General features: G+C 50.0%; 1 protein-coding gene across 1 annotated transcript; it reads right to left on the bottom strand.

The window, feature by feature from the left end:
- Positions 1-2,639: 2,639 nt before the first annotated feature.
- On the bottom strand, positions 2,640-25,241 carry NAPA (NSF attachment protein alpha). The gene is made up of 11 exons (XM_075016436.1): positions 25,085-25,241; positions 15,616-15,695; positions 14,844-14,960; positions 9,842-9,888; positions 9,200-9,277; positions 7,252-7,307; positions 6,335-6,419; positions 5,654-5,758; positions 5,245-5,313; positions 4,097-4,147; positions 2,640-3,146 (listed from the first exon to the last, which is right to left on the bottom strand). Exons 1-11 carry the CDS (start codon positions 25,180-25,182, stop codon positions 3,045-3,047), a joined length of 888 nt encoding a protein of 295 aa, XP_074872537.1. The 5' UTR covers positions 25,183-25,241; the 3' UTR covers positions 2,640-3,044.
- Between the last annotated feature and the right edge of the window lie 421 nt (positions 25,242-25,662).

The following is a 25,662-nucleotide window of genomic DNA, read 5'->3' on the forward strand; positions in this document are numbered from 1 at the left end:
CATCAGAAATGGCAATATACAAAAACCCGTAGGAGAGCACTTCAAGCTCCCAGGCCACACAGTAGCAGACTTAAAAGTAGCTATCCTACAGCAAAGAAATGTCAGGACCAGACTCCAAAGACAAATTTCTGAGCTACAATTAATCTGCAAATGCGATGGCCTCAGCTCTGGCTTAAACAAAGACTGCAAATGGCTGGCTAAATACAGAAGCAGCTTCCCCTCCCTTGGGGTTCACACCTCCAGATCAACTGCTGGTAGTAAGCCTCACCCTTGCTGACTGAGCTAACCTTGTTATCCCCACCCTTGCTCTGGCTTATTTATACCTGGCCCTGCAGATTTCCAAGACCAACATCTGATGAAGTGAGTCTGTGCTCACGAAAGCTCATGCTCAAAACTTTTGTTAGTCCATAAGGTGCCACAGGACCCTTCGTTGCTGTTCCATTCTGTAGAATGGGTTTCTTGAACCTGTTTATTAAAAAAAAAAAAAAAAAAAAAGATGGCTGCAGGAAGGCCCACTCTCAGTCAGGCACCCTGGAGCTGTGCCAGTTTGTCTACAAGCTGTCAGCTGAAGTAATCAGCCTTTACAGCTGCTTCAATGTATTACTGAACCAACCCAGCACATGAGCAACCATGCCTCTAGCATCCAAAGGACAGGCTTGTTAATGAACAGCTGGAACTCTAATTGGTTGGATACAATGTGGTCCAAGGACAACCTATAAATGCAAGGAGACCAGCTTGTAATCATTAGATCAACACAAGTATCAGATTGGGGGTGGGGAGGAAGGTAAATCTCAGAGCTGTTGATTAATTCTCATCCACCCTCTGTGTGGATGGATGAATGAGTTGACAGCTGGCCTGCTCAAGGGGTGATTTTGCAATGAGGCTGTGCCTAAGGAGAAAAATATCTTTATAAAAAACAAAGCCTCATGAGAGTTATTCTGCAGTGAGTCCATGCTTGTAGCTGAAAGATGCTAAGTTTATTTTTGGAAGTGACCATCTGGGGAAGCAGCAGTGAGTTTTATCATCTCAACTGATGAATTTGACATGAGTAGTGCTGATTTCCAGCCTTGCTAACAGAAGCTGAACTCTTACAAACATTTTCTTGAGAAGTCAGAATGAAGTATTCAGCACTTAGAATTTAGTTACCATAGGTGACAGATTAAGAACAGGGATAAAAGTCTGGTCCATCTATGCTCTCTGGACTGAGCCAGTCAGATGACTGACTAACCACAGCCCAGATCTGGCAAATAAAGGGTGTGCACAGGGGTGGTGTTAACTCCATAGCCAGTGCAGAATAAACTCACCCTAAAAATGAATTGCAAGGTAATGGGAGAAATCAGTTGCAACAAGAGGGCCTCCTTTGTTATGCAAGCCCACAGATGCACTCAGTATAGGGGTGTGATGTTAGGTGCAGGATTAGTTAGAAAAACCCACTTTTGCTCATGCAAAGATTTTATTTTTCTTGTGCAATTATTCACTACACTCAGGCAGAGTCGCTTTCTGTTGACATTAAAACATGCAGCAAGACTTCTTGTTTCTTCCAACAAACCATACAGAAGTGGAGATTACCACAGGGTAAACCCTGAATTGCCCCACCTGGCCCCTCTTGTGCTGGGTTTCAAAACCAAGAGAATGGTCCAGAAATAAAAACCTTTATGGCAACACATACTGTACACACACACAATACTGAATGGGAGTAATGTTCCCTTCCAAGCCAGGGCCATACCCACTGCAGCAGTCAGCCTGCTGCATGCAGAGAGCATCCAGCATCCACACTGTAGTCTTCTACTGCCTAATGGGAGATGAGATTAAATTAAAAAAAAAGTCACCACAGAAAGGTCTGCTAGGGTTACTAAAAAGGTACCAGAAGCACAGAACTACTATTTTTGGCTACCCACACAGCGTGGGAATGACCGTCCAGTCCAGCGCTCTCCTCTGTGGGCCACACACAAATGACACAGCACCTACCACCCCAGGCTGCAGAGCTGCACTCCAGCCTTGCAGCTAGGGGATAGAAACAGGGTGTACTTCTCAGGCCAGCAGGTGCAGTTGACAATAGAACTGGGAAAGGAAGAGATAACAGGGACAGAGCAAAGTGAGGCTTCTAGTCAGTGCCTTGTGGGGATTAAGGAACTGCCTAGGAAAGTCTGTGTAGCCAAGATATCAGAGAGACAGGCTGCACAGCTCTTCCCTGAAACAAACAGGGACAGAGGAAGTGCCCATTTGTGCTTGCTGCATTTCCCAGCCCTCTGCAGGCTAGGGGAGGGCAGTGTAGAGCAAAACCTGTTCCCACACTCCCTCAGCTGTGAGAAAAGTCACAGCCATCCATAATCTCTCAACCTGGAGCAGTGCTGCAGGCTTGCTGGAGGCACACAGAGCTCAGGCTTCTGAGACCCTGTAGGGATTCCCTGGCAGGCTGAGGAGGGGATTAAGTTAACAGCTGAGGGAGAGCCACTCCCATCCCCACTCCTGCTGGTACAGAGTTTAAAATCAGTGCCTAGGCTGGGCAAGAACCACTCCAGCCACCAGCATAAGGCAGGGGCAGTGGAAAAAGGATCGGCTCTAAATGGCAGGAATAGGGAGGCAAGCTGATTTTGCATAGTCTTCTGAAACCAGCATGAACAGAGTAGGAGCTAAAGCAGGTTTAAAATCTTAATTGTATGAACAAATATCTGAAGAGGGAACAAGGGGAACGGTAAGGGCATTAGAGGATCCTGCCTGGGCAGGAGTCTGCAGGCAGGTTGGGAAGCCCCGCCAAGCAGGAAGTGATTTGTTTGGCCCAGGGAAGATAGCTCATGTCACTTCAATACATCCTCTCTAGAGCAGCAGCATCAGCATCAGATGGTTACATTTGCAGGCCCTGTATTTGCTAAAACCAGTTATGCTCTTTGGGTTGTGGGCAAAAGGGTTATGAGACAAGGGGCAATAGGTCATTGAGGTCTGAATCCTCCTCTTCCAGGCACCCCTCCCCCCAACACATAGATATCCGTGCAGACTTCTGCAGAGGACAGAGTTGACAGTGACTGGGAAGGAAGGGACAGGGTTTAACGCAGATCCTCCTCTTCACCCTGGATGGTTTTCTTGATACGCAAGAGCATGGTGGTGAGCCACTGGTCCAGCCGTGAGATGGAATCGTACTCCTTGACCTGCACAGTCAGAGAAGGAATGATCTGAACGAGTGACATGCCACATGGCTGTGCCCACCAGGAGACTGCTGCCCAGTTAGCCCCCTGGAGCAGGAAAACAGACCACTGCCCTAGTTCCATGGTGGGCTGCATCCAGCCTGCGGGCTACTTGCTGAACACCAAGGTGAGTCCCTGGCAGGCAGACAGCAGTTTAGTCACCCATGCCTCTGCAGGTACAGCTGCTCACAGCTCCTATTGGCTGTGAATTGCTGTTCCTGGCCAATGGAAGCTGTGGGAAGTGGTGTCCCAGGCTGCGCCACTTCCCAAAGCTCCTATTGGCTGGGAACAGTGATCCCCAGCCAACAGGAGCTGCAAGCAGCTATACCTGCAGAGGCCCAGGTAAAATTAAGCACCAACAGCCCGCAGGGGTAACCCTCACAAACCACTGCCAAGAGCCTGGGATTCTGTACAAGAAACAAGTCCACTCATGATAAAAGCCACCTTGAATGCACCAATGGTAAAAGCTGCACCTGTCCCCATGTTCTCGGTAGTCCTTCACTTCAAGGAGCTCCACTTAATGTTTCTAGGTTACCTGCTTTTAACCCAAGTGGTGTTCTGTAAATGTACATTCCCCACCACATCTACTGCCCACAAAAAAGTAAACCCATATGTGGTGTGGGATGGTGAATTAGTAACAGCCCTACAGAGAAGTTGGCAAAACCTTTGCCTGATCCACTAGTGAGTGCTAAGGAAAGGGCAGGAGACCCACTGTCTGGTAATTTACAGGGAAGATGGGCTGGAGTCTCCGAGAACATGCTGCGGTGAGCAGTCCCAACACTGGGCCTGGCTAGCACAGATATCCTCACTTCACACCCACGTTCTAGTCACAACATGCATTTCCCAAGCAGTCACTTCCTCCCAGTCCTTGCCAGGGCTGAGCGGCCTTACACACTTCCCCCCGGTGCACATACCGAATCAGTGTAGCTGTCGACATTCTGTTCTTCGTGAGCTTCCAGCAGCTTCTGAGAAGGAGAAAGAGGAATAAGGATCAGCACACAGATCCTGACCTACTTGCCATGCATGGCGGGAACTCCCAGTGAGCCGCTGCAACAGCGAGCGGAGTGCCTGTAGCCAAGGGCAGAGTTTTGTTAATGGGAAAGCAGGACTGGCCAACCAGCAGCGCCAACTGAAGCACTACCCTGTGTATCAGGGTTGGATCTGGCATTATTTTAAGCACAACACCAGTTTGTTCACGATCAGAACACTGTCTGTAGGAAGTAAGGAGCTGCCCTAGCAGTTCACCCCAGTCCAGTCCCTCTACACAAATCCCCACTGCAGAACAGCCAGCCCAAGGGGAAGAGAGATTCCCACAGTGGTGAAGCAGTAGTCCAGATGCCTTTCACAGCTCACCTCAGGTACTGGTACCTTACTACTGCAACATGGCAGTTCAACAGGCTTCCCACACACTGATCTGAGGAGGGCTTCTCACAACTCAGAGCTGGATGGCTCCTCCTCATGCTAGAGGGAGAAGTGGGGTAGGGAAGGGAAGAGCAGGACAGATGAGCTAGGGGTTCTGGGCAAGTGAAGGGCAGAACATACTCCTCAGACCAGCAAGTGTCAACCAGGAATCTGGGGCAGGGCCATAAGCAGGGCTGGTGTGAGACTGACTGGAGCTCAGGGCAGAAAGCTGAAGCCAAGGAGGGCCATGCTGCACAAGGCTGAAGCTGGACACCAGCTTTGCTTTGCGGTATGGCGTCCCCAGCAGATCTGCTTACTAACCCCTAACTCTGGCCCTGGCTTCCGTCCACAGAGAAACAGCCATGGGAGATGTAGGCCGTGGAGCTTTTACAGCCTCTCGGGGGCAGGGGATGTCTCAAAGGAAAAGGTTGAGACACTTCCCCACCCCCACCTTCGAGCATTACAAGAATCCTGTGAGCTCTGGTAGTGCAGTTGTTTTACTGTATACTTGCAGAGAGCTGGATTTTAAAAGCTTCCCCATCCTGCCACTTCTCCCACAGCCCAATACTCTGCTGCCATGCAGGGGAGGAGGGGATAGACCTGTGTGCAGATTCTGGGGTCTGACCCCAGGCAGCACAGAGAAAACGGGAGAGTCACTTACTTTCACCAGTTTGCACTCCCTGGAGTCGGAGAAGGCTGGGAACATTTCTTCGTATTTCTGAACGGCCAGCTGGAAAGACAGAGGAGTGAATCCCGCCCGCGGCTTGAGCAATGGCTCCCACAGGGAACCAGGCTGCTTGGACTGGAGGTTCCCTGGGACGGGGCCTTTGCTGTGTTTGTACTGTGCTTAGTGCCCAAGCACTAGCCCAACATGAATAAATCAAACAGGTTTCAGGTCACTACAGCAGCGACTCAGCACCCCCAACCCAGCTTCACCAGGGGCCCCTCCCCAGGCTACCCTTGCACAGACCAGTGAGGGTCTAGTGAGTGAGGTCTCCCTCTGGGGGAGCAGAACTTGGGCACCCCACCTCACGCCCTGCTCAATAGCGCAGCAGCAGCGCCAGACCAACCTTTGCGTTGAGCATGTCAATGCAGAAGTGGCAGAGGGCCGCCTTGAAGAAATACTCCTTAGCACTGTACTTCAGCAGGGGACTGTCCATCGCATTGGTGCCCACCTGCAAGGCAGCACAGAAGGATATACCAACACCACCCTCCCCAGGCATGGGGCGGAGCAAGGGGACACTCTCTCTGAATCCTTGTTCTCAGGACAGGAACCGCTAGTGGCCTATACAGATCCAATGCCCCAAAACAAAACCCGCCACGGCAGTCTGTAGACACAGCCAATGGGGCAATAATTAAAGACCATTCCTTGAGCTTAAAATGGGCCATTCACACAACTATTCCCAGTGCTTTTATTGGGCCGGTACTGAATACAGGCACCCCTGCAGTCCTAGCCATGGGAACCCCAGCAGAGGGGGACAGGGAGCCAACTGAGTACCAGCTCCTCTTTGGAAAAAAAAAGCCTGGCTATTCCCATCCTCATTACAAGATCCCTTGCCCTGATGCTTTCCAGGCAGGCAAAGCAAGCTGCGAATCAAAGGCAGCTATGCAATTGGCTCCCTGCAGCTCTGGTTCATGGATTTTGGGTCTCCCCAGGAAAGGAGAAGGGAGGGAGTCTCATCAGGAGGCGTGTCTTGTGGGAGGACAGAGCCACCACCTCTGCCCATTAGTACAAGTAAGAGCCCCGCAACCTGCTCATAGATCTCGATGGCTTTCTGGTACTGCTCCAGTTGGGCTGCGTACGTGGCCACCTTCAGCAAACACTTGTTGGCAGAGCTGCAAAGAAACACAAATGGCATGAAAGAGGCCCATGACATCACAACAAGGGGGCTCGTGGCTGGCCAACAGGGAGGGCCATGAAGCACGCTCCCCTTGCAAGGGAACAGTGCTTAGCACCGTCTTTTGCTTAACACCCAGCCACCCCCAGGAGCACGAGGCACCAGGATCCCTGCTTTAGCATGTGCTTCCTTGCTGCTCCGGAGAGCTTTCCCCATTAGAGAGCTGTGCTCGAGGGACCTGCCCACAGGATCAGCTCTTTAGGTGCACTCTGTTCCTCTGCCCTGGCCCAGATGCAGAAGGGTTTGATTGGTATCATTACACCACTAAAGAGTAGGAAAAAGGAGCAGGGAGGCTGCACCTTGCAGCAACACTCACTGCAGTCAAGTCCTCTGAGGGCTCAGCTGCAAACCCAGCTGTGCACCAGGGCAGGAAAGCAGAGGGGCTGAGGGAACCCACTTCTACTCCCATGTGAGCAACCTGCCATGCCAGAGCCTGTGCTGCAAGACAGAAGCTCTGGTGGGGCTGTGACTCTCACTCCCAGAGAGGTGGGTAGAGCCTCAGCTCCATCTCCATGAGCACCAGCAAAGGGGGGAAGCAAGCACAGGAAGGGAAGAGAGACGGGACTATGACCCAGTTCCTTACCAGCTCCTTGACTAGCACAACATGCTGCCCCTTACTTGGGCTGGGCTGCGTAGTAACAAAAGTGCCTGATGGGCACTGCACTGGCATAGCCACACATCGAGCTACAGAGCACAGGAGTTTGTCCGGCGGCTACACTACTCAGCCACATTCTAGTTAAGAAAGGAAGAAAAACAGCAAATGGATTTACCTGTTAGATTCTTCCCCTTTGTAGTAATCGGCAGCTTGCTCATAATGGGCGATCGCCTGGTGGGGCGGAGGGGGGAAAAAAATGCAGCACATGGTGAGAGCTCCCCAGGCCACACAAGCAGGATTGAGACACCAAAACAAACGCCTCCCAAGGTGAGCGCCACATGCCAGAGCTGTGAAGAGAATCCTACACACAAAATCCACACACACCCTCAGCAAGCAGCACTGCCACCTGTGTGGCAAACTCCAGAATGCAGGGCCTGTGCCGAGAGGCGTTAATTGTCAACCAGCAACTGAGACCAGGTTCATAGAAGGAGCCTGCAGTCAGAGCCTCATTAGCACCTAGAACCCTCCATCAGACGCTCATTTGGGGCTACCACTGCAGGACAGGCACTGCATGAACACACAGAGCCACCACCGAGACATGTTACGGGACCTACACAGACTGGGGAAGAGTCAGCACGTCCCACTCCTCCAGAAATGGGAACCAGAGAGACAGATTAACAGGTTCTAGACTTGGACAGGCAGAAAATCTTCAGTCCTCATTCAGTGCCTTAACTACGAGGCCACCTGTCCTCACATCAGATGATGGATCCATTAGCCATATTAAGCTGGTTTGTAGCTTTCTCCGAGTCAGGCTTGTGAGACTGTGAGGGGACCAATCCCAAGACCCCATGACAGCCACCCATGACCGCAGGAGTTCTCTCCCATCAGCTCCCAAGTAGAGTTTAACACCCCCTTTTTCCATACCCCACAGGTTTGTCAGTTGTACATAATTAATTTTTGAAGTAATTAGTGTGCCAAAGGCCCCCGGGACACTTACTCTCCTTTGCACCAAGTGTATTTTGGTTTAGTTTAAGCCAAAACCGAACAGGATTAAGCTAAAAGAAATAATCCAAAATAACCATTCACACAGGTTTAATTTACACAGCTCCAGTTTGTGCGTGGGCAGCCCTACAAAATCCCCGAGGTAGCAGCAGACAAAGAAGAGTTATTTCTCCTGGCTGGCATTTGGTGAATCATCTCATCTTATGAAAAGAGAGGCGCGATCTGAGGGGCATACAGCTGGCATCCACTATGCCTCTCAGACACCCACGTGAGCCACGCTCCTCAACATCAAATCTCTTGCAAAACAAACCCTTCCAAGTGTCTGCAGATATTGTTAGTTCTTTGACAGTCTTCAATACAAGCGCCTGCCATTTGTTCCAGTTGGTGAAGTTTGTTTATAAATATGTTGTCTGGTCCAAGTGGAGGCTTCTGGGACCAGATTCTCTACTGCCCTGCAACTTGCAGTCATTTACATGGAGTGCTGCCCTTCTGACTGGCTAGTGACTTCCACTCACTCTACACTGTGTGAGCAATCATGAGGTGCAGCGCACTGCAGAACCTGCTCCCACCCAGATTCAGATTTAAGGGCAGCTGCAACCAGATCGTATTACCTCAAAATGCATCACCATTTGCCAGAGCTCTGCCTGGATTTGGCTCCAAGACACTTAAGGCAAGACCCAAGCCTCCCCACGATACCAAACCATTGGCATCCACCCACAATCTCTTACCTCAGACATTGGCTAGTAGCACCAGCTTCAAAGGAAGGTGCAAGAATCATACTGAATAGTTACGACAGCCTGCTACAACAGTTTCTTCCAGACCCTACTTTTCCTCCTGCCCCCGCCCATCAGTTAACAATTGGCTTAGGCCCTGCAGCAGGATTTATGTCCCTGATTACCAAGAAGTTACTCTAACACTGGATGTTCTCATTAGCTGTGAGAGCCTCTAACAGGATTCAACATAGGATTAAGCTCTGGGTCTCGCAAGGCTGCAAGCACCAGTCACCACAACTACTCCAGGCCAATCACAGGAGACCATTTGCCTTCAAAACCTATTTCTAGCTGAAAGCACCACAAGGGCAGATTGACTCCCTTCCCAGCCCCAGCACACTCAAGACTTACCTTTTCTATATCCACCAGCTCCGTCTCATAGATCTCCGCTATTGATATGTGATGCTTGGCAGCGATGGTGAACCGGCCCTGAAAGAGCAGAGAGAAATGAACACGCCCACCAACTCCACACCTTCGTCTTCTGGTTTGTGCTGCACTTGCTGCAGGGAGGATGAACTTGCAAACCTCAGGGCTGCCAAGGATAATTCCCCACTGGAATTCTCAGAATTGCACCACCCTGGGTATAACCACCACTTGCTATGGCAGCAGACTTAGAAGTTGCTACAAACCCATAAGTCTTCAACTGGCAAAACTGCAGCAGGCTGCACTGCTCAGGTCAATCCACCGCCGGCGAGGATGCCTATTCACTGTTCGGCCGTTAGGCAGAGGCTCCCTCTGCTTCTGCCTCAGCTCGGCCAAGAACATGGTGGCTGAATCACTGACTGTTGCAAGAAGTTTCATGGTCCCTTCAGGGACCACAAGTAGTCAGGGACTTGGTTTGATGTCTGACTCAGCTGGCAGCAATTCCTGCAATGCTGAAGGGCTGAAAATCCAGGGAAGAGCACCAGCTATTGGGTCACCAATCCCTTCTGCAGCAGCCCAGCAACAAAGAGAAAGTTAGGTAGTTCTGCAGACATGCCAGGACAGACTTACCATGTCTGTGTAGATCTCAATAGCTCTGATCAAGCAGTTAATGGCCTCTGTTTGAAACACAAAGAGAAATAATTAGCACTGGAGCTTAGAGCAAGGAAGCCACTCAGTAACTCTGCTGAGCTGCCTGAAAAAGGACAAAAGCCAGGTGAGTATTTATACCATCCCTCCCCAAGATCAACAGCCACTTGAGAAAAGCTGCTGAGGCTGCAAACTTCCATGGAACTGAGAGCACATGAGAGGCAGGAGCACAGGTAGCAGAGCCTGCAGAGGAGCTTATGAATCTGTAAAGATTCTCTCCAGCACTGCTATTTGACACCCTGTGCTCCAGTGTCCCAGAGCTGTTCCCACCAGCGAGGCAGAGTGCCACAGGGACCCGAGCATGAGCCTGCAAGGAGTGAGGGGACTAGGAAACAGACAATGACTTGGCTAGGATGGTAGAGTGGACACAGCACACAAGAATCCGCTGATCATTGACCAGTGCTGCCTGCAAGGAAGCCAACAGCTTAAGCATTATGAGCTTTTGTGAACTGTACCCACAACATTTATAGCACAGTGGTACTTCCAGGCCCCTTGAACTCTTCATGCGAAACGGCACCTGCCCTGAAGAGCTCAGTCTAAAGGCACCAGAGATGACCAACAGACAGGTGGAAGTAACGGGACAGAGACCCCACAGCAGGTCAGCCGCACAGGTAGGAGCAGAGACCAGCTGGCTGGACAGACGGCACAGTGCCCTCTTCTCCAGGCTGTGCTGCCTCCTTACAAACAGACATGATCTGGAAGACCTGCACGCTACACTTTATTCTCCAGAACAACTCTTTGTTCAGTTACCGGCAGTCATGTGCAAAGCTCACCAGCACAAACACTGCAGAAGGACAGGAAGGGCCTCTAACACTTTACAGTGATGACAACATGCAAACAACCTGTGCAGGAGAATGTGTGAAGTGGAAAAGCCGTTGCACGGGGCAGTTCCACTCTCTCAACCTCAGAAGCCTGGTTCCAGTGGCACGAAAAGTCGTCACGGCTGGGACTTCTTAGGCCGCAGTGGATGGTCTTTGGTGCCTTGCCTTGCCATGCCCTTCGCTCTCCACAGAGCGGTGCAGAACCACCTTCCTGGTCATCGGATCATACTGTTGATCTCATCCATCCAATCTGCCAGGGCCAACTTTGCATGCTGGGATAGGCAACTCCCTATCTCACCGCAGGTTTCAGACCTGCCAGCTACCTGCACCTGGTTTAGCCCGTTGGTCGGAGTGGTTTATTGGGGTGTGGCTGCTGCAGGCTACAGCTTCTCGGAGGCACAGGTGAGAGCTGGGTGCCAGGTGGGGACCCAAGGTGCACAAACTACTCCGAAGAGACACAGCAAGTCCCCACACCAGAGGTGCTACCTCTCCCTGGACACCCCATGCACCCCTATGATTTGCAGTGCCAATCCTTCAATTGGCAGCATGCAAGGGAGTCCCGGCATTCCCATCAAGCCTTGTTAGTTTCAGCTCAAATCACCTGTGGCCCCCAGGAGATTAGGGTCTAAAGTTCAGAGACCATTTGAAAGGAAGATGAGCAAATTCACTGCTCTTCAGACACAATCTTCCAGCCAAAGAGACCAGCCAGGAACTCCTATGAAGGCTTCTAAAGACAAGGCTACCAGCCTGCCCTGGGAAAATACCTTGTAGCACTGTGAGCAAGCCAAGATGGCTCCCTTTGCTATGACACCCTCCTCTATTAGAAGAGGAGTTTCTCTCACTAGCACTCTCCAGAAAGACGTGGGAGGTGTTTTTCAGCATACAAATGCCAAACTCCAAGAGGACTTTTCTCTTGCTGTTCCCACACGTCACTTGTGTTGCTCCCCAGCAGGAAGCAGAACTATCAAAAATCAGCCCTAGAATAAGCAGGGGCAGCTGCTGTCTAACTCTAGAGGTGCTGCACCTGCTGAATCCTTGACTGAATTCAATCCTAGGGACTTGGAAATCTAAGGCAGACTGGGGGAGAGAAACAGAGCCAAGGAGTGACATGAGACATGGATAGGAGCCTTTCCACCTGCAAGCTTTTAAAAAGGGAGAACCAGAAGTTCCACTTACTGGGCTGGACACAAGAACCACTGAGCGAGCCTCTCTGGTTTGACCTTCTGCATGTCACAACAGTCCCTTCTGGCTTTGACATTATGGAAATATTCCCTTGTTGCAGGGAGCTCTGATGTCTGCTGTAGGTGCCCAAGGCCATTTAAGGTTGCCAGTCAGTCATTTCTGTCCTGTACATTGATTAAGGGACTCCATAGCTAGGAAACTGTCAGCAAAAAGACAGGATCTGCCTTCACTTCTTCCCTGAGCTATGTCCAGTCAGGCCCCAGTGCCGTCCAGTGGTCCCTCCAATTTATTCCATCCATAGGCAAAATGTTTATATGCACCACGGCATGTGCAGATGGACACCACCAATAGAGAAACATGCTGAGCACCGTGGGTGCTGTGCTAATCAGCTGAGCAGCCACCCAAGCACTCAGCTTACAAGGAACAATGGTGTTGTCCCACATTAAGAGGCAGCAAACTCAGACTGGCAGATTTAGGGATTTTAATTCCTGCCATCAGTTAGCATTTCTGCACATCCAGTCACTCAAGCTAGTAATGCCCAGGGTTTACAGCCAGCCTCTTCAGAAGGAAGCATACCCATACCAGAGCTACATAACCATGATCTCTCCCTGTCTCAAAGGCAGGCCAGCCTTGCTCCAGTTGGCTCACAGCAAACACCATGAGGCTACCCTCAAGTTCCTACCATGGGCTGGGGATGTCGTGGCTCTGATCAGAGGAGAGGGCCTGCGTCCCCACTGGCGGGCAACTAGGAACTGCAGTCCCAGGAGCTGGTGCACTAGTTATATTTTGCCTGATGCAGAGGAGCACAGTAGCCTGTCTTCTTCAAGGAGCTCTGTCAAGAGTGGGGGAAAACAATAATTGCACTAACGAGGGGAAAATACCACAAACCCCACCAGGACGGGGACAAATCCCTCTGCCCTCCTTAACTAGATACCGTCTCCCACCCTTGCCAGAGTCATTTGGAGAATAAACGGTGGTTGCTGTGCAGAGAGCAGGGTGGCTGGATAATCAGAACATAAATCTGACAGATTAAGCAAATCCACTAGAGGATTAAATTTCTTTTCTCCTCATGTTACTTTGCTATCTTTTCTCCAAAATCACCGCCTAAGCAGATATAAATCCATGTTCAACCCCTGCCACGGCTCAGATAGACATGGCTTATGTTATCACCCTCATAGCACGTAACACTGAGTAGGAGCCCTCTTGGGCTGGGCACGACAAGGAAAGGGGGACAGACAGCACACGCTGCAAACTGTTCTGTTGAGGCCTACAGAGAGCCCCACAGAGTTCACAGCTTCTACTCCCCCAGAGCTACTTACAGGATGAATGCCACTTCAACAGCAAAAAGATGTAAAGAGAAGGTACTTCTAAGAACCCCTCCATTTCTCAACTGCACAGGGAATGATTGTATAGAGCAATTAGCCCCTTCGAAGCTTAATTAGGAGGCTTTGCCTTTTACCAGACGGCCACAAAGAGCGCATCTCTGTAGGCTGCCCAAGCTATCCCATTTTCAGCTGTATTCCTTGCTCTTTCGATAAGGTGAGCCAGCCGCAAGAAGTTCCAAGCAGAGCTGAGTCCTAGGCTTCCTGTCTGCGTGCTGGTGAGCATCACAACACACGATTTCACCATCTGTGGAAAGAGGAATGCTCCCAGATGGTAGGTCAAACTTCATCAAGGTCCCCTATGGAGCAGGGTGGCATGTCTGCTGCATCCTAAACAGCCAATCCACGCCAGAGATCGTGACAACTGCAGCAGTCATCACTGCAGAGCGGTCTCCACCAGAAGATCCAGCTGACCACTTGACACGCACATCTGCAGCTTCAAGGCAAGCCCCCAGGCACTCAGTCAGGGCAGCAGAGTATCAAATTTGGAAGCACTTGCAATATTTTATATATATTTCACTGCGATGCAATTCTCTATGCACCCCCCCCACACACACACACACAAACACCCCTCACATAGTTTGTGACTGCAGTGGTTCCCTTACAACAGCAGCTGTCACATAACACAGCAAACAGGCTCTTCAGGTTGCACAAGGATTTCCACAGAGCTAGGCCTCTCATGTATCATTTGACAGCCATGCTGCCCAGTGGGGTGAACTCCCTCAAGCTGCAAGTCACATATCATCAGACCAAAGGCGCACCTAGTTCAGCATCCTGTCTTCTGGCAACGGCCAATCCCAGGGGCCCCAGAGGGACTGAACAGAACAGAGACTCAAGTGACACTCACCATCCCCACCCCAGTCCCACATTCTGGCAAAGAGAGGCTCTGCCTACCATCCCTGCCCAGCCTGGCTAACAGCCACAGATAGACCTATCCACTGCGAGCTCATCTAGTTCTTTTTTTAAAACCTTGTTAGCCTTCGCATCATCTTCTGACAAGGAATTCCACAGGCTGTGTGTTGTGTGAAGAAACTCTTCCTTCTGTTTATTAGTTTTATTTGGTGCCCCCGTTTATGTGCTACCAGAAAGAACAATATTCCTTTATTTACTTTCATGCTGCCAAGCACAGCGCCCAACCTCTGATGGTTAAGGGCACAACACAGAAAAAACATTTCCACAAGAAGTCTGAAAGTCTCTCTTCACAGGGATCTATTGGCCACAACATACCTCCAGCTAGAAGGTGTGAATCCAATTAAATGTGCATTTTATGTAGTCCCAGCTGATGTGGGTACATTCTACAGAGGTCAGTGAATTCTGACTTTGTTACAAGAATAGATACGAGCAAGTTACTCAGTCCCAGCAGCAGCCGCCTGCTGACCTGTGGACTCCTCCAGAAAGGATTCCTCCTGGCACCTGCATCTCACCCCTCTCTCCCTGAGCCAGGAATAAAACAGCTGTTCCCCACTTCCAGCTCTTCCACACCAACCACAGCGGAGCCTATTCCCCAGCGCTCACACAGCAGCTGTGCTGGCTCCTTACCTTGTGGGTCAGCTTTCTTGAAGGCATTGCCAGCATCCACGAAGCTGGTGGCTGCATCGTGCTTGCTCTGCAGCTGCAGGTGGAGCTGGGCAGCCTGGCAGAAGGCGTTCCCTGCAGCTGTAAGGGAAACCGGGAGGGTGAAGAGCATAATCTCAGCCATTCCTGAGATGCAGCCAGTCACAGGGACACCCAAGAGGGTCATTTTGGAGGTACAGCTTCCTCTTTCCAGGCAGCATCCAACAGCAAGCTAAGGATGCCAATAGGGAGGTGACATTGCCCAAGTCTCTGCCTGTACACAAGGGTTTTGTTACACTGCTTACCCACTTCATACTCAACTACAGCTAAACTGATTTTCCAGAGCTTATCTATCCTGAGCCTAGACCTAGTTCACAGGGACAACTGGAGGGAGGCAATCAGCAAGATGCTGCTCAGAAAGCCCCTCCCCAAGGACGACACCTTAGGGCTCATTCTCATGCCAGGTGAGCAACGAGCAGGTCTTGGGCCTGATTTTCAAAACTACTGATCCCTTGCAGGTCCCACTGAGTTCAGACATTACAGGCAGGCAGATCTCTGAGATCAAGCTACTGGTGCATCATGGTCCCTCTGCAGTGCCATAACTTTTGGCTACTGCTGATCATGTTGCCACAAGCTAGCAATGCAAACCCAGAGCCAAAGAGGTACTGCTCTGTCCTGTTGGGGGTTCTTTCCCCTCCCCACACCCATAACATGGCCTGGTTAGCAGAGACAGCAGCTTCAGGGCAGGTGTACGTACCGCTCCAGTTCTTGACCATTTTGAACATGTTCGCCGCTCGGGCATAGATCTCGCATGCTTCTTCTATCTTGGAGGAGCCCCTGCAAACAAACCAGGCACCACAAACTCACTGAAGTGGAAAGCCGTAACCCTCTGCTCAGACCACTGGAAATGCCGCACCAGGGAACATTTTCTCCTCTTAGTGGCAAGGGTCTTTTGCCCTGTGCACAATGGCCAGAAGATTGGCTAAAGGAGTCCTCCCCTCCCCAGGGTGCCAATGGAGCAGCAGTACCCGCCCCCGCCCCCGCAGCACCAACTCCCTCTCTGCCGCCATGATACTACACTCCCCACAAGGACAGGAATTCTTCTCATGGACCAATCATTAGAAACTCAAAAACAGAGAATCCTCCACCCAGAGTCAGCGAGAACCATGAGCCCTGACGCCACTCCAGATCCCACCTGAAAACGTTGCCAAGTACCAGGCATACATGTGACATTCCACATATCCAGTGGGCCAGGCCACCCCACCCCACCTCCCACTCACTTTCAGGCTAGTCCCCAAAGCCCATAACAGTAAGTGAGGTTGATACCTGCACAGAAGCAGTGTAATTTACACCAAGTAAAATAAGGTCACTGGTTCAGAGGGCTGAGCCAGACAGGGAGGAAAGGAAACATGTTCTGAATAAAGCCATCAGCTCAACCCTCCTCCCATGTTTTTTCTTTGCTGCTACTCAGGCAAAACAGATGGTGTGGGAGAGCCATAAAAACCACTGAAGAACAGCCACAGATCTTAAACAAGCTACGTGGATCCTAGAAATAGCACATTCCCAAGAGCAGGGGGGTAGCTGCTAGCTGCTGAGGCTGCCACCATGCCAGCCAAGATCAAGCAGGCAGCTTTCAGTCTGCCCATTAATCTCAGAGCAAGTTACGAAGATGGCGCAGACACAGCCTGAAGTGCTCTAAATTCAGGCATTGCGGCAAGGCACACGCCCCAGCTGCCATTAGCTTTGCTAATGAGCACACATCCACCTATTGAAGTTATTGATTCTCACTAACACCCTGGACACAAGGTGACCAACAATTCAAGATGTATCATGGGTTGTTTTTTTTTTAAATCAGAAGATGAAAGTTTATGCAGCATTTTTCTCCACTCAGGGCTCTGCTGAATTAGAGGAGATGAAATCACAATGCTGGTAGCAGGGAGTTGTTTGCCAGTTCAAGAAGGCAAAGAGAAATAAAAACATGCTTCTATCACCCTTCTCAAGGGGTCTCAGACAACAGTCTGTGCTTCGCAAGCACCACCTATTTTAAAGGAATCTGAAACAGAGGCAAAGTAACTTGACCTAAGACACCACAGAGAGACAAGGCCTCAGCAACAAATAGGACCCACTTACCTCATATCCCAGCTCTACTCTAACCAAATATATAGCTTGAACCCCTGTTCTGCAGAAATATTTCAACTTCATCCTAGAGACCATTTATATCCCAAAATTCAGATTCAGTTTTTGTTTGCAATAAACACTCTACTTTTACAAGTAACTACTCCCATGTCACTCACCCCACACAAGACTGGGATTTCATTCCCCTGGAAAATTGTTTGCATATGACAGATCTTGCCAGAGTCAGCTAGTGTTTCCGGGGGCTTGATCAGCTTGAGGTACAAAGTTATCCAACATCTGCAAGTTAGTTTCTAAAGAGGGGCCAAAGTTAAAGTCTCTAAGGTTGCCACAGAATTGGTTAACTGAATACAAGCATCCCCCTTCCCAACTGCCCTGTAGGGTCATTTAGAACAAAAAAATGCTACCAGTCAGAATGGGAATGTGTTAAATTCCCTTAACACGGATGTTTTGTAACTTCCTCAGGAAGTCAGTGGAATAGGGCTTGAGGAGGGAGCCAACTACTGGCAGAGACCGAAAACAAGATCTTTACCAAATATTCATAAACCTGAATTACCCACCAGGAGAAATTGAAAAACAAATTGACAGGGCCAGATGAATACCCAGAGACCAGCTACTCCAAGATAGGCCCAAAAAAAGCCAAGAACAGAACACCACTGGTCACCACCTACAGCCCCCAAGTCAAACCACTCCAACGCATTATTAGAGACCTACAACCTATCCTTAATCAGGATGCCACACTCCAGAAGGCCCTAGGTGACAGGCCTGTTCTCTCCTACAGACGACCTCCCAACCTTGAGGATTCTAACCAACAGCCACAGTCTATACCGCAGGAATACCAGTCCTGGGACTCTTCCTTGCAACAAAGCCCACTGCCAGCTTTGTCCACATATCTATTCTGGAGATACCATCACTGGACCTAACCAGATTATTCACGAAATCACGGGCACATTCTCATGTTCCTCAGCTAACATCGTATATGCTAACAATGCCCAGGTGCTTTGTATATTGGACAGACTTCAAACTCTTAGACAAAGAATTAATGGGCATTAAACAGACAAAAACAATCCTGACTCACAAAGCGGTCAGTCACCACTTTAATGGAGTGGGCCATTCTGTTAATGACTTGAAAGTTTGCATCTTACTGAAGAGGAATTTTCACAACAGTTTGGAAAGAGGCTGCTGAACTCTTTTATATTCAAATTCAACACATTAACACATGGTTTGAACCAGGATGGGAATTTTTTAGGTCATTATAGGGGCTCTTTTACACACTTGGCTTAATCCAATTCTTGACTCCTCTCCCGCTTCTGCCCCTCTACTCTCTGATTTGCTCTCCTTGATAATATTTTTCTGATTTGTCAAACTTGATTACTATTAGGTTCTCTGTGCCTTAAATATTGAATCTGTTCTGGTATAGCTATGGTGAGAAGAAGTGGGTTTGTCCCATGAAAGCTCATCACCTAAAGTTATTTTGTTAGTCTTTAAAGTGCTACTGGACTGCTTTGTTTTGATAGTATATAGACTAGCACTGCTTTCTCTCGGTTACTATTCCATACAGAATAGAAAGTCTTGAATGCAGCTGTTGCTTTCCCTATCCTGGCATTGATATCCTTGTCTGTTCCTCCATCTATGCCCATAATACTCCCTAAATAGGTGAGCTGATCCCCATCCTCCAGGTCATTCCCTCCCAGTGTGATGGTGGTGGTGTTGGACTGGTTGATCCTCATTGTCTTGGTCTTTCCCTTGCTAAAGCCCAGTCCAGCCATTGAGGCAGTTTTGTTTAGCGTTGTGACCTTTTCTTTCATGCTGGTGTGAAAGAAGGGTGACGCCATCAGCAAAAGCTACGTCCTCTAGCTGTTTGAGAAGTACCCACTGAACGCCTGGTTGATTGCCATCTGTCATCCCGTTTGTAATCCAGTCCATTGTGATCAATAACAGGAAAGGTGACAATAGGCACCCTTGTTGCACTGCCGTGAGTCTGCTGAAGGATTCTGTCAAGACACCATTGTGGACAACTTGGCTCGTGGAGGGTTCATACACTGACCAAATCAAGTTAATAATTTTGGATGGGATGCCATGGTATTGCAGCAGTTTCCACAAAGTGTCTCCTTTAATGCTGTCAAAGGCTTTTTCAAAGTCTATGAAGGTTACGTACATGGTGGAGTTATACTCGACTAACTGTTCTATGATCAATGTGAAAGTTGCTATTTAGTCAGTACAGGATCTCTTGCTTGAGAAACTGGCCTGTTCTTCCCCAAGCTGTCTATCAATTCTGTCTTCATTCTCTCCAAGAGAATCCTATTGGAATAGACCATAACATGATGCCCCTTCAGTTCTTGCATTCCTTCATGTTGCCTGTCTTTGGGAGCTTGATAAGGTAGCTGTGTTTCTAGTTTTGTGGGATCTCCACAGTGTCCCAAGTAGATTACACATCATGTTGACTGATGTCTCACTACCTGCCACGATTGCTTCTGCAGGGATGTTGTCTGGACCAGGTGCTTTTCCACTTTTCAGATGGGCAATGGCTTTTCCGATTTCTTCTTTTGTACGTCTGCTGCTGTTAATCTGCAGCGGTATATTTGCAAGTGGTAACGCAGGAGGTTCCATGTGGGCAGGATGGTTCAGTAGCTCTTTAAAGTGTTCCTTCCATCAACTGAGCTGCTCACTTGGGTTTGTTAGCACACACCCCTCCTTACCCCATAGCAGCTGATCCACTGAATGCTGCAATCCAGCTAGCTGTGTGTTATAGGGCTCTTTTAAGTTTCTCTGTCTTGCAGCTTCGAGTTGTTGTGCAAGGTTTTCCACAACGTTCTTCTTGTCCCATTTTACAGCCTTTTAAACTTCTTCGTTGGCTTCTGAATAAGTCTGAGCTACCACCATGGCTGCTCTCATTTTGCTGTTCTTTGCTGCTTTTCTGTCATTTTGTTCCTTCGCTTTTCTCAGAGTTCTGCTGTGATCCATTCTTTGTGGCACCTTATCCTCTTTCCCAATTTTTTATTGCAGGTTTCTTTCCAGGCTGTTTTGGTGTGTTCCCAAATTTGTTCTACAGCAGCATCTTTCGTGACGTGGTTTCCCGGAAGTGCATATCTGCTGGAGAGCTCCACTTAAAAACCGGCTCGTCTCTGAAACCTGCAGCTGCTCTGGGTTCAGTCTCAGTCCCAGCTTGCTCACTTCTGTGGTGTGCCTCTCAGCTTGAACTTGAGTTTTATCTTGACCAGGTGGTCTGACCCTACATCTGCTCCTCTTCTAGTGTGGATGTCCTGCAGCAATCTTCTGAAATAACTGCTGATACAGATGTGATCATTCTTGTTTTCTGACTGGTGGTCCAATGAAACCCAAGTGACCTTATGGATCCTTGTGTGTGGAAACACCACCACCTATCACCAGTCCATTGAAAGAACAAAAATACCACTGAAGTACTCTCCATTTTCATTCATGTTGCCTAGGCCTTTTCCCATGGTCTGTTCTCTGCTTGTATTTATGCTTCCAATATTCATATTGAAGTTACCCATCAAAATCAACATATCCTTTTTTGCTTTCTGGTTCACCACACTTCATAGTTTCTCATAGAAGTCTGTTTGACATTCCTCAGATTCTTCACTGGTTGGTGCGTAACATTGCACAATAAGTACCTTTCGCACTTTGGTGTAGAATCTCGCTGCGATGATACGTGATACTGCTGTCCATTGCATTAAAGCACCAGATGCCTCTCTTGATAAAGTTCACACCTTCTGTGTGGGGTGTGCCCTCTTCATGCCCTGAATAGATAAGCATTTCACCTGTTGCCAGGCGTAGCTGCCCAGATTATGCCTACCTAGTCCCTCAAGCCCAAAACTGCAATCTGTGTTGTCCTCCCTACTTGATACATGGTCTGAACATTCCATGTACCAAACAGGGTGGCTATCCTGGGCGAGAGAAGAATCATCTGCAGGGCAGCTTCCCCTGCCACGCTCCATGCTCAGTCCGAGTTAACTGTCAACTCCTCCCCAAGACTTGTGTTACTGTAGGGTTTTTTTTTGTTTTTGTTTTTGTTTTTTTTTTTTTTTTTAATTATATATATATGGATAGGATTGTTAACCCTAAGCCAGAGGTGATCCAAATTTGTCTGGTCTCTAGCCTTTGACCTGTCCAGTTTGGATGACCCTTCCAGAAGCTGTAGCTCCTGCTGGCATAGCTCTCTGGGTCCTTGAGACACATAAGCCACCTCACCATGACAAGGAATGGACCATGATGACATAGTTGGTGCTTGTTATTTTCAACTAAGTCTCTTAATTATAAAAGTTGTGCATGTGGGGGGGGGGGGAGTGCCTGCATGCGCACACACAACACCCCCCCCCCCACACACACACACCCACCATGCCCACTTCAGCAGAAAGCATTCTCTCTGTTGTGCTATTTCTCTAAACTGCTTTTTGAGTAAAAATTTTGTAAGGAAGATCTGCAGAGAAGAATGTGAAGAGTGTGAAAATCCAAGTTCCTAGAACCAGGACACACCGTCTTTGGCAAAGAATTTTAGGAGACAAAAATTAAGAGCCTCTTCTGGAGTTTTCAGTTTCCTATTTTACAATTAACAATCACATTAATAATGGCATTCCTGACATCAGCCCCTTCCTCTATTGCCTGGAAACCCAGCCTAGCTCCCAGCCTTTAATTTGTGCTGTCTGAGAAAGTGTTATCTATTGCAGCTCCCTGTTTCGGAGGCCTTGAGAATCTAGTGGCTCAAATGTGCCTTGAGTCACAAGGGCCTCATCATTTGCTCTTGTATAACCTCCCCCAACACCATTCCTCTGGCTGCTACTGCTGCTGCTTCAGTTGAAAACCCAGCCTGCAGCAAAATAAGATGCACAGCTGACAAGCTGCAGAGACTGAGATCCCACATAGGACATCAAATTAAAGCCACTAGCTGTGCTGACTTCCACCTAACCCCATCTCCCTGCAGATGAAACTGCATTTTAAACCTCCCCCATCCCTCTGCACACAGACACGTGCATCATTTTCAACAGGCAGCATCTGGCCACTTCAGTTTCTCTCCCCGCTCCCATCTACCAGGGGAAACAATGCAGGATTGTTGCTTACAGAATCTCTAACATCCAGTATGGTTTCTAGAATCCCAAGCAAAATTAATTCTGCAGTAGTGCCTCTCATTACCAAGAAGCCTCCCCTGCGATTTCTCCTATATTCAGCACTCTCGCTTTTTAATCAGTCCTACCCCTTTGCCTCTGTATGATGTTAAATTCCACTAGTGTTTGATGTTCACACCTGCCCATTATTTGTAGGCAAATCACCACTTAGAATTAGTATCAAAACAAAAAAAGCAGTCAAGTAGCTCTGCCCCCTACTCTGATTTGCTCACCTTGATAATTTTTTTTTCCTGATTTGTCCATCTTGATTACTTTTTTTGGTTCTCTGTGCCTTAAATGGAGTCTGTTTTGGTATGCCTATGGTCCAAAGAAGTGGGTCTGTCCCATGAAAGCTCATCACCTAATAAGTTTTGTTAGTCTTCAAAGTGCTACTTGACTGCTTTTTTGTTGTGATAGTATCTAGGCTAGCATGGCACGCTCTCTCTCTTAGAATTAGTGGCTACTTTGCCAAATGAAACAGATCTGCTCTTTCCTACCAAGTTCCCCTTGACCATCTTATTACTGTTCTCCTCTGACCTCCCTTCCAGTCAACTGTGCCCCAGAACTGAACAGCCCAGCTATAGGGTCACATGGGGGAGGAGGAGGAACTACAGCCAAACTTCTCCAGTGACATGCTGGCTCTGCAGAACACAGCCTCAAAAACCTGCATTGGCTTTTCTTTGCCAGCCACAGCACTTTGTAAGCTCATCTCTAATTTGTCGCTTACCATCACCCCTAAGCCTGTCAGCCATTACTTCTTCCTCAGGTAAGTCACTGAGTATGCCCCATGTAACAAGCACTTCACTTGATTACAGAGAAACTAAAGGCCCATCAGAGGGCTCATGTTTACTACAAGCACCACAGTAGCCCAGCTGCAGCAGCACTAGTGTACACGCTTTCTAAAAGAACAGGAGGACCAGGACAGTAAATCCACTCCCTCAGAAGAATTCTGTCGACCTAGCTGTGGCTTTATCAAAGCTTAGGTTGGCTTAACTACATCTCTGACAGGCACAGCTAAGTTAACCAAAGTTTTAGGTGTACACCAGGCCCAAGCGTCAACCACCATCTTGGCAGATACACAGGGGATCAAAGAAGGAACCTACAGCAGTGGCATCCAACGCCCTCCCAGTTCACACACCGGAGGAGGAGGGGCAGCAAAATCTCCGCCACTCCACTCATGCACCCCACCACTTGGTGGGACACGTGCATGGCAGTGGCAGCAGCTGAGGGGGCCCCTGGAGCAGTTTTCCCAAAGCAGCTCCACCCGAGAGCCATGCATCTCCTTTTGCCCCAGTGCAGCCGCACAACTCCTGCAGCTGCTGCCCAGAGCCAAATGGCTCCTTCGGCCCAGGTGGCCCAGCTCTAGCAAGTCACTGAAATATACTGTTCGAGAGGAGGGAGAGGAAAGGAAGGAGGTGTGTGGCCTGGCAGTGCCTGTCTCTGGGAGAGAAGGAGGGCATTCGTTTGGGGGAAGGGGCCCTGTGGCAAATATGCAAGGATCATAACCGCAAGCGTGGCGACCCTCGAGTTATTATTGGACTGCACTGACTACAGAGTAAAAGTGGGAGCTGTGATGGCTTGAGCTAAGGCTCCCAAGTAGAGCTGCAACAGCACAGTCTCCACAGATCAGGCAAAGAGAAGAACCTATAACTAGGCCCTGGAGGCCCAGAGTGAAAAAACCCTTTTCTTCAGTTTGCACCAATAACTGAAATTTGTGGAAAAAAAAAAAAGAGCTGCTGGAGAACATTATAGGTTGCTGCAAGTATATTTATTTTATATAATTTGATATGTGATGTTGACATTTTGCGGTTTAAGCTTTACCAAAAACTTTAAGTTTCTTACCTCCAGATCAACTGCTGGTAGTGAGCCTCACCCTTGCTGACTGAGCTAACCTTGTTATCCCCACCCTTGCTCTGGCTTATTTATACCTGGCCCTGCAGATTTCCAAGACCAGCATCTGATGAAGCGAGTCTGCGCTCACGAAAGCTCGTGCTCAAAACTTTTCTGTTAGTCTATAAGGTGCCACAGGACCCTTCGTTGCTGTTTTAAGTTTCTTGAGTCTTAACATCGATAGCTGGGGTGTCCAACACGCCAGCCGCTAGCCACGCATTGTTTGGCAGGTTGAGCATGGCCAGTTGGCTTAAACCGTAAATATAAATTTCAGAATAGTGTGGCTAGTTTGCTATAGCAACCACCACTATAATGGCTACTGTGTCACAACTGGACGGACACCTTATCAGAGGATTGCTATTTAACTCCCCACCGCTATGACATTCTAAGTCATTTTACTAAAGAAAAAAAAAAAGATGCTTAGAAAGCAACACCGATAGCCAGCAACACAAACATCTTTTCTGTCAAGCCTACCCGCGCCACCTACACACGGCCACGTTACAGCTATGCGCCCACGCGGCGCGCGACTCAATCGCACAGCCTCGAGCACCCAGGCAGGGTTTAGGTTACAACTAGTTACATCAACAGACGAGGCCGCACATACCAACGCGAGCTAACCCAGCGCAAGCCACCTGCAAGTCACCCCGGCAGCATCCCAGCTAAAGCTGCATCACTTCCACGCGCTTCCCCGTCTCGGGGGCGCTCTGGGCACAAGTGGGGACACAGCCACCCTGGGAACCGCAGCTGCCCCCGCCCAGATGAGGGGCAGCGCTAGGCGCCGCCAGCCTGGTGGGGGGGGGGGGGGGAGGCCAAGACCCCCTCCCCCTTTGGGGACCTGCCCCGTCCCCGCCAGAGGCGGAGGCGGGAAGGACCCTGCTCCTGCCAGAGGCGCAGACACCGGCTCCCCGCTCCGGGGTCCCCCCAGGCTGGGGCCTCCCCTGCAGCCCAGGCTCACCCCCGCCTCCCCCCGCGCCGGCGCCTGGCGCTCCCACCCCCGCACCCCTCAAGACGCGCCCCGTCACCCCCGGGCGCAGCCCCCTCAGCCCCAGGCCGCTTGGCCTCCACCCGCCCCGGACTCACCCGAAGAGCCCCGCGAAGAAGGACTGGGAGCCGCGGACCTTCCTGTCGGCCTCGGCCAGGAGCTGCAGCGCCTCCTTCTCCTTCCCGGCCGGGTCCATGGCGGCCGCCGGAGCAGCCTCAGCGCGGACCCAGCCCGACACCGCCCGTCACGTGACCACGGACGGCAGGCGGGGCGCCCGCCCCCTTTTATCACGTGACCGCGGGGAACACCCTCCCCCGCCCGGCGCCACGTGACCGGGGGTGGGGCCGCCCCTCCGCCGCCACCTGGATCACGTGACAGGAGGCGGCTGAGGGCCCGCGGGAAATCCTTACAGACGGTCCCCCTCCCGCGCGGCTTGGGCCGGCGCCCCGGGAGCGCTGCGCGCGCTCCCCCGGCTCGCTCCTCTGGCGCCCCCTAGGCGCCGACGGCCACAGGCCCCTCTAGAGACCCCTGTAGCGTGGGGTATCCCTGGGTGCTGGTGGCCCTGTGCTGCTATGGCGAGAAACCCCGACAGCCGTCACTGTACTGGGAGGAAGGTACCTCCAGGTTCCTATGGGAGGAGCTCCTATAGAGTTCCCTATAGAGAATGAGATGATGC

This window comes from Carettochelys insculpta, chromosome 22, assembly GCF_033958435.1.
Source record: "Carettochelys insculpta isolate YL-2023 chromosome 22, ASM3395843v1, whole genome shotgun sequence".
NCBI classification, from domain to species: domain Eukaryota; kingdom Metazoa; phylum Chordata; order Testudines; family Carettochelyidae; genus Carettochelys; species Carettochelys insculpta.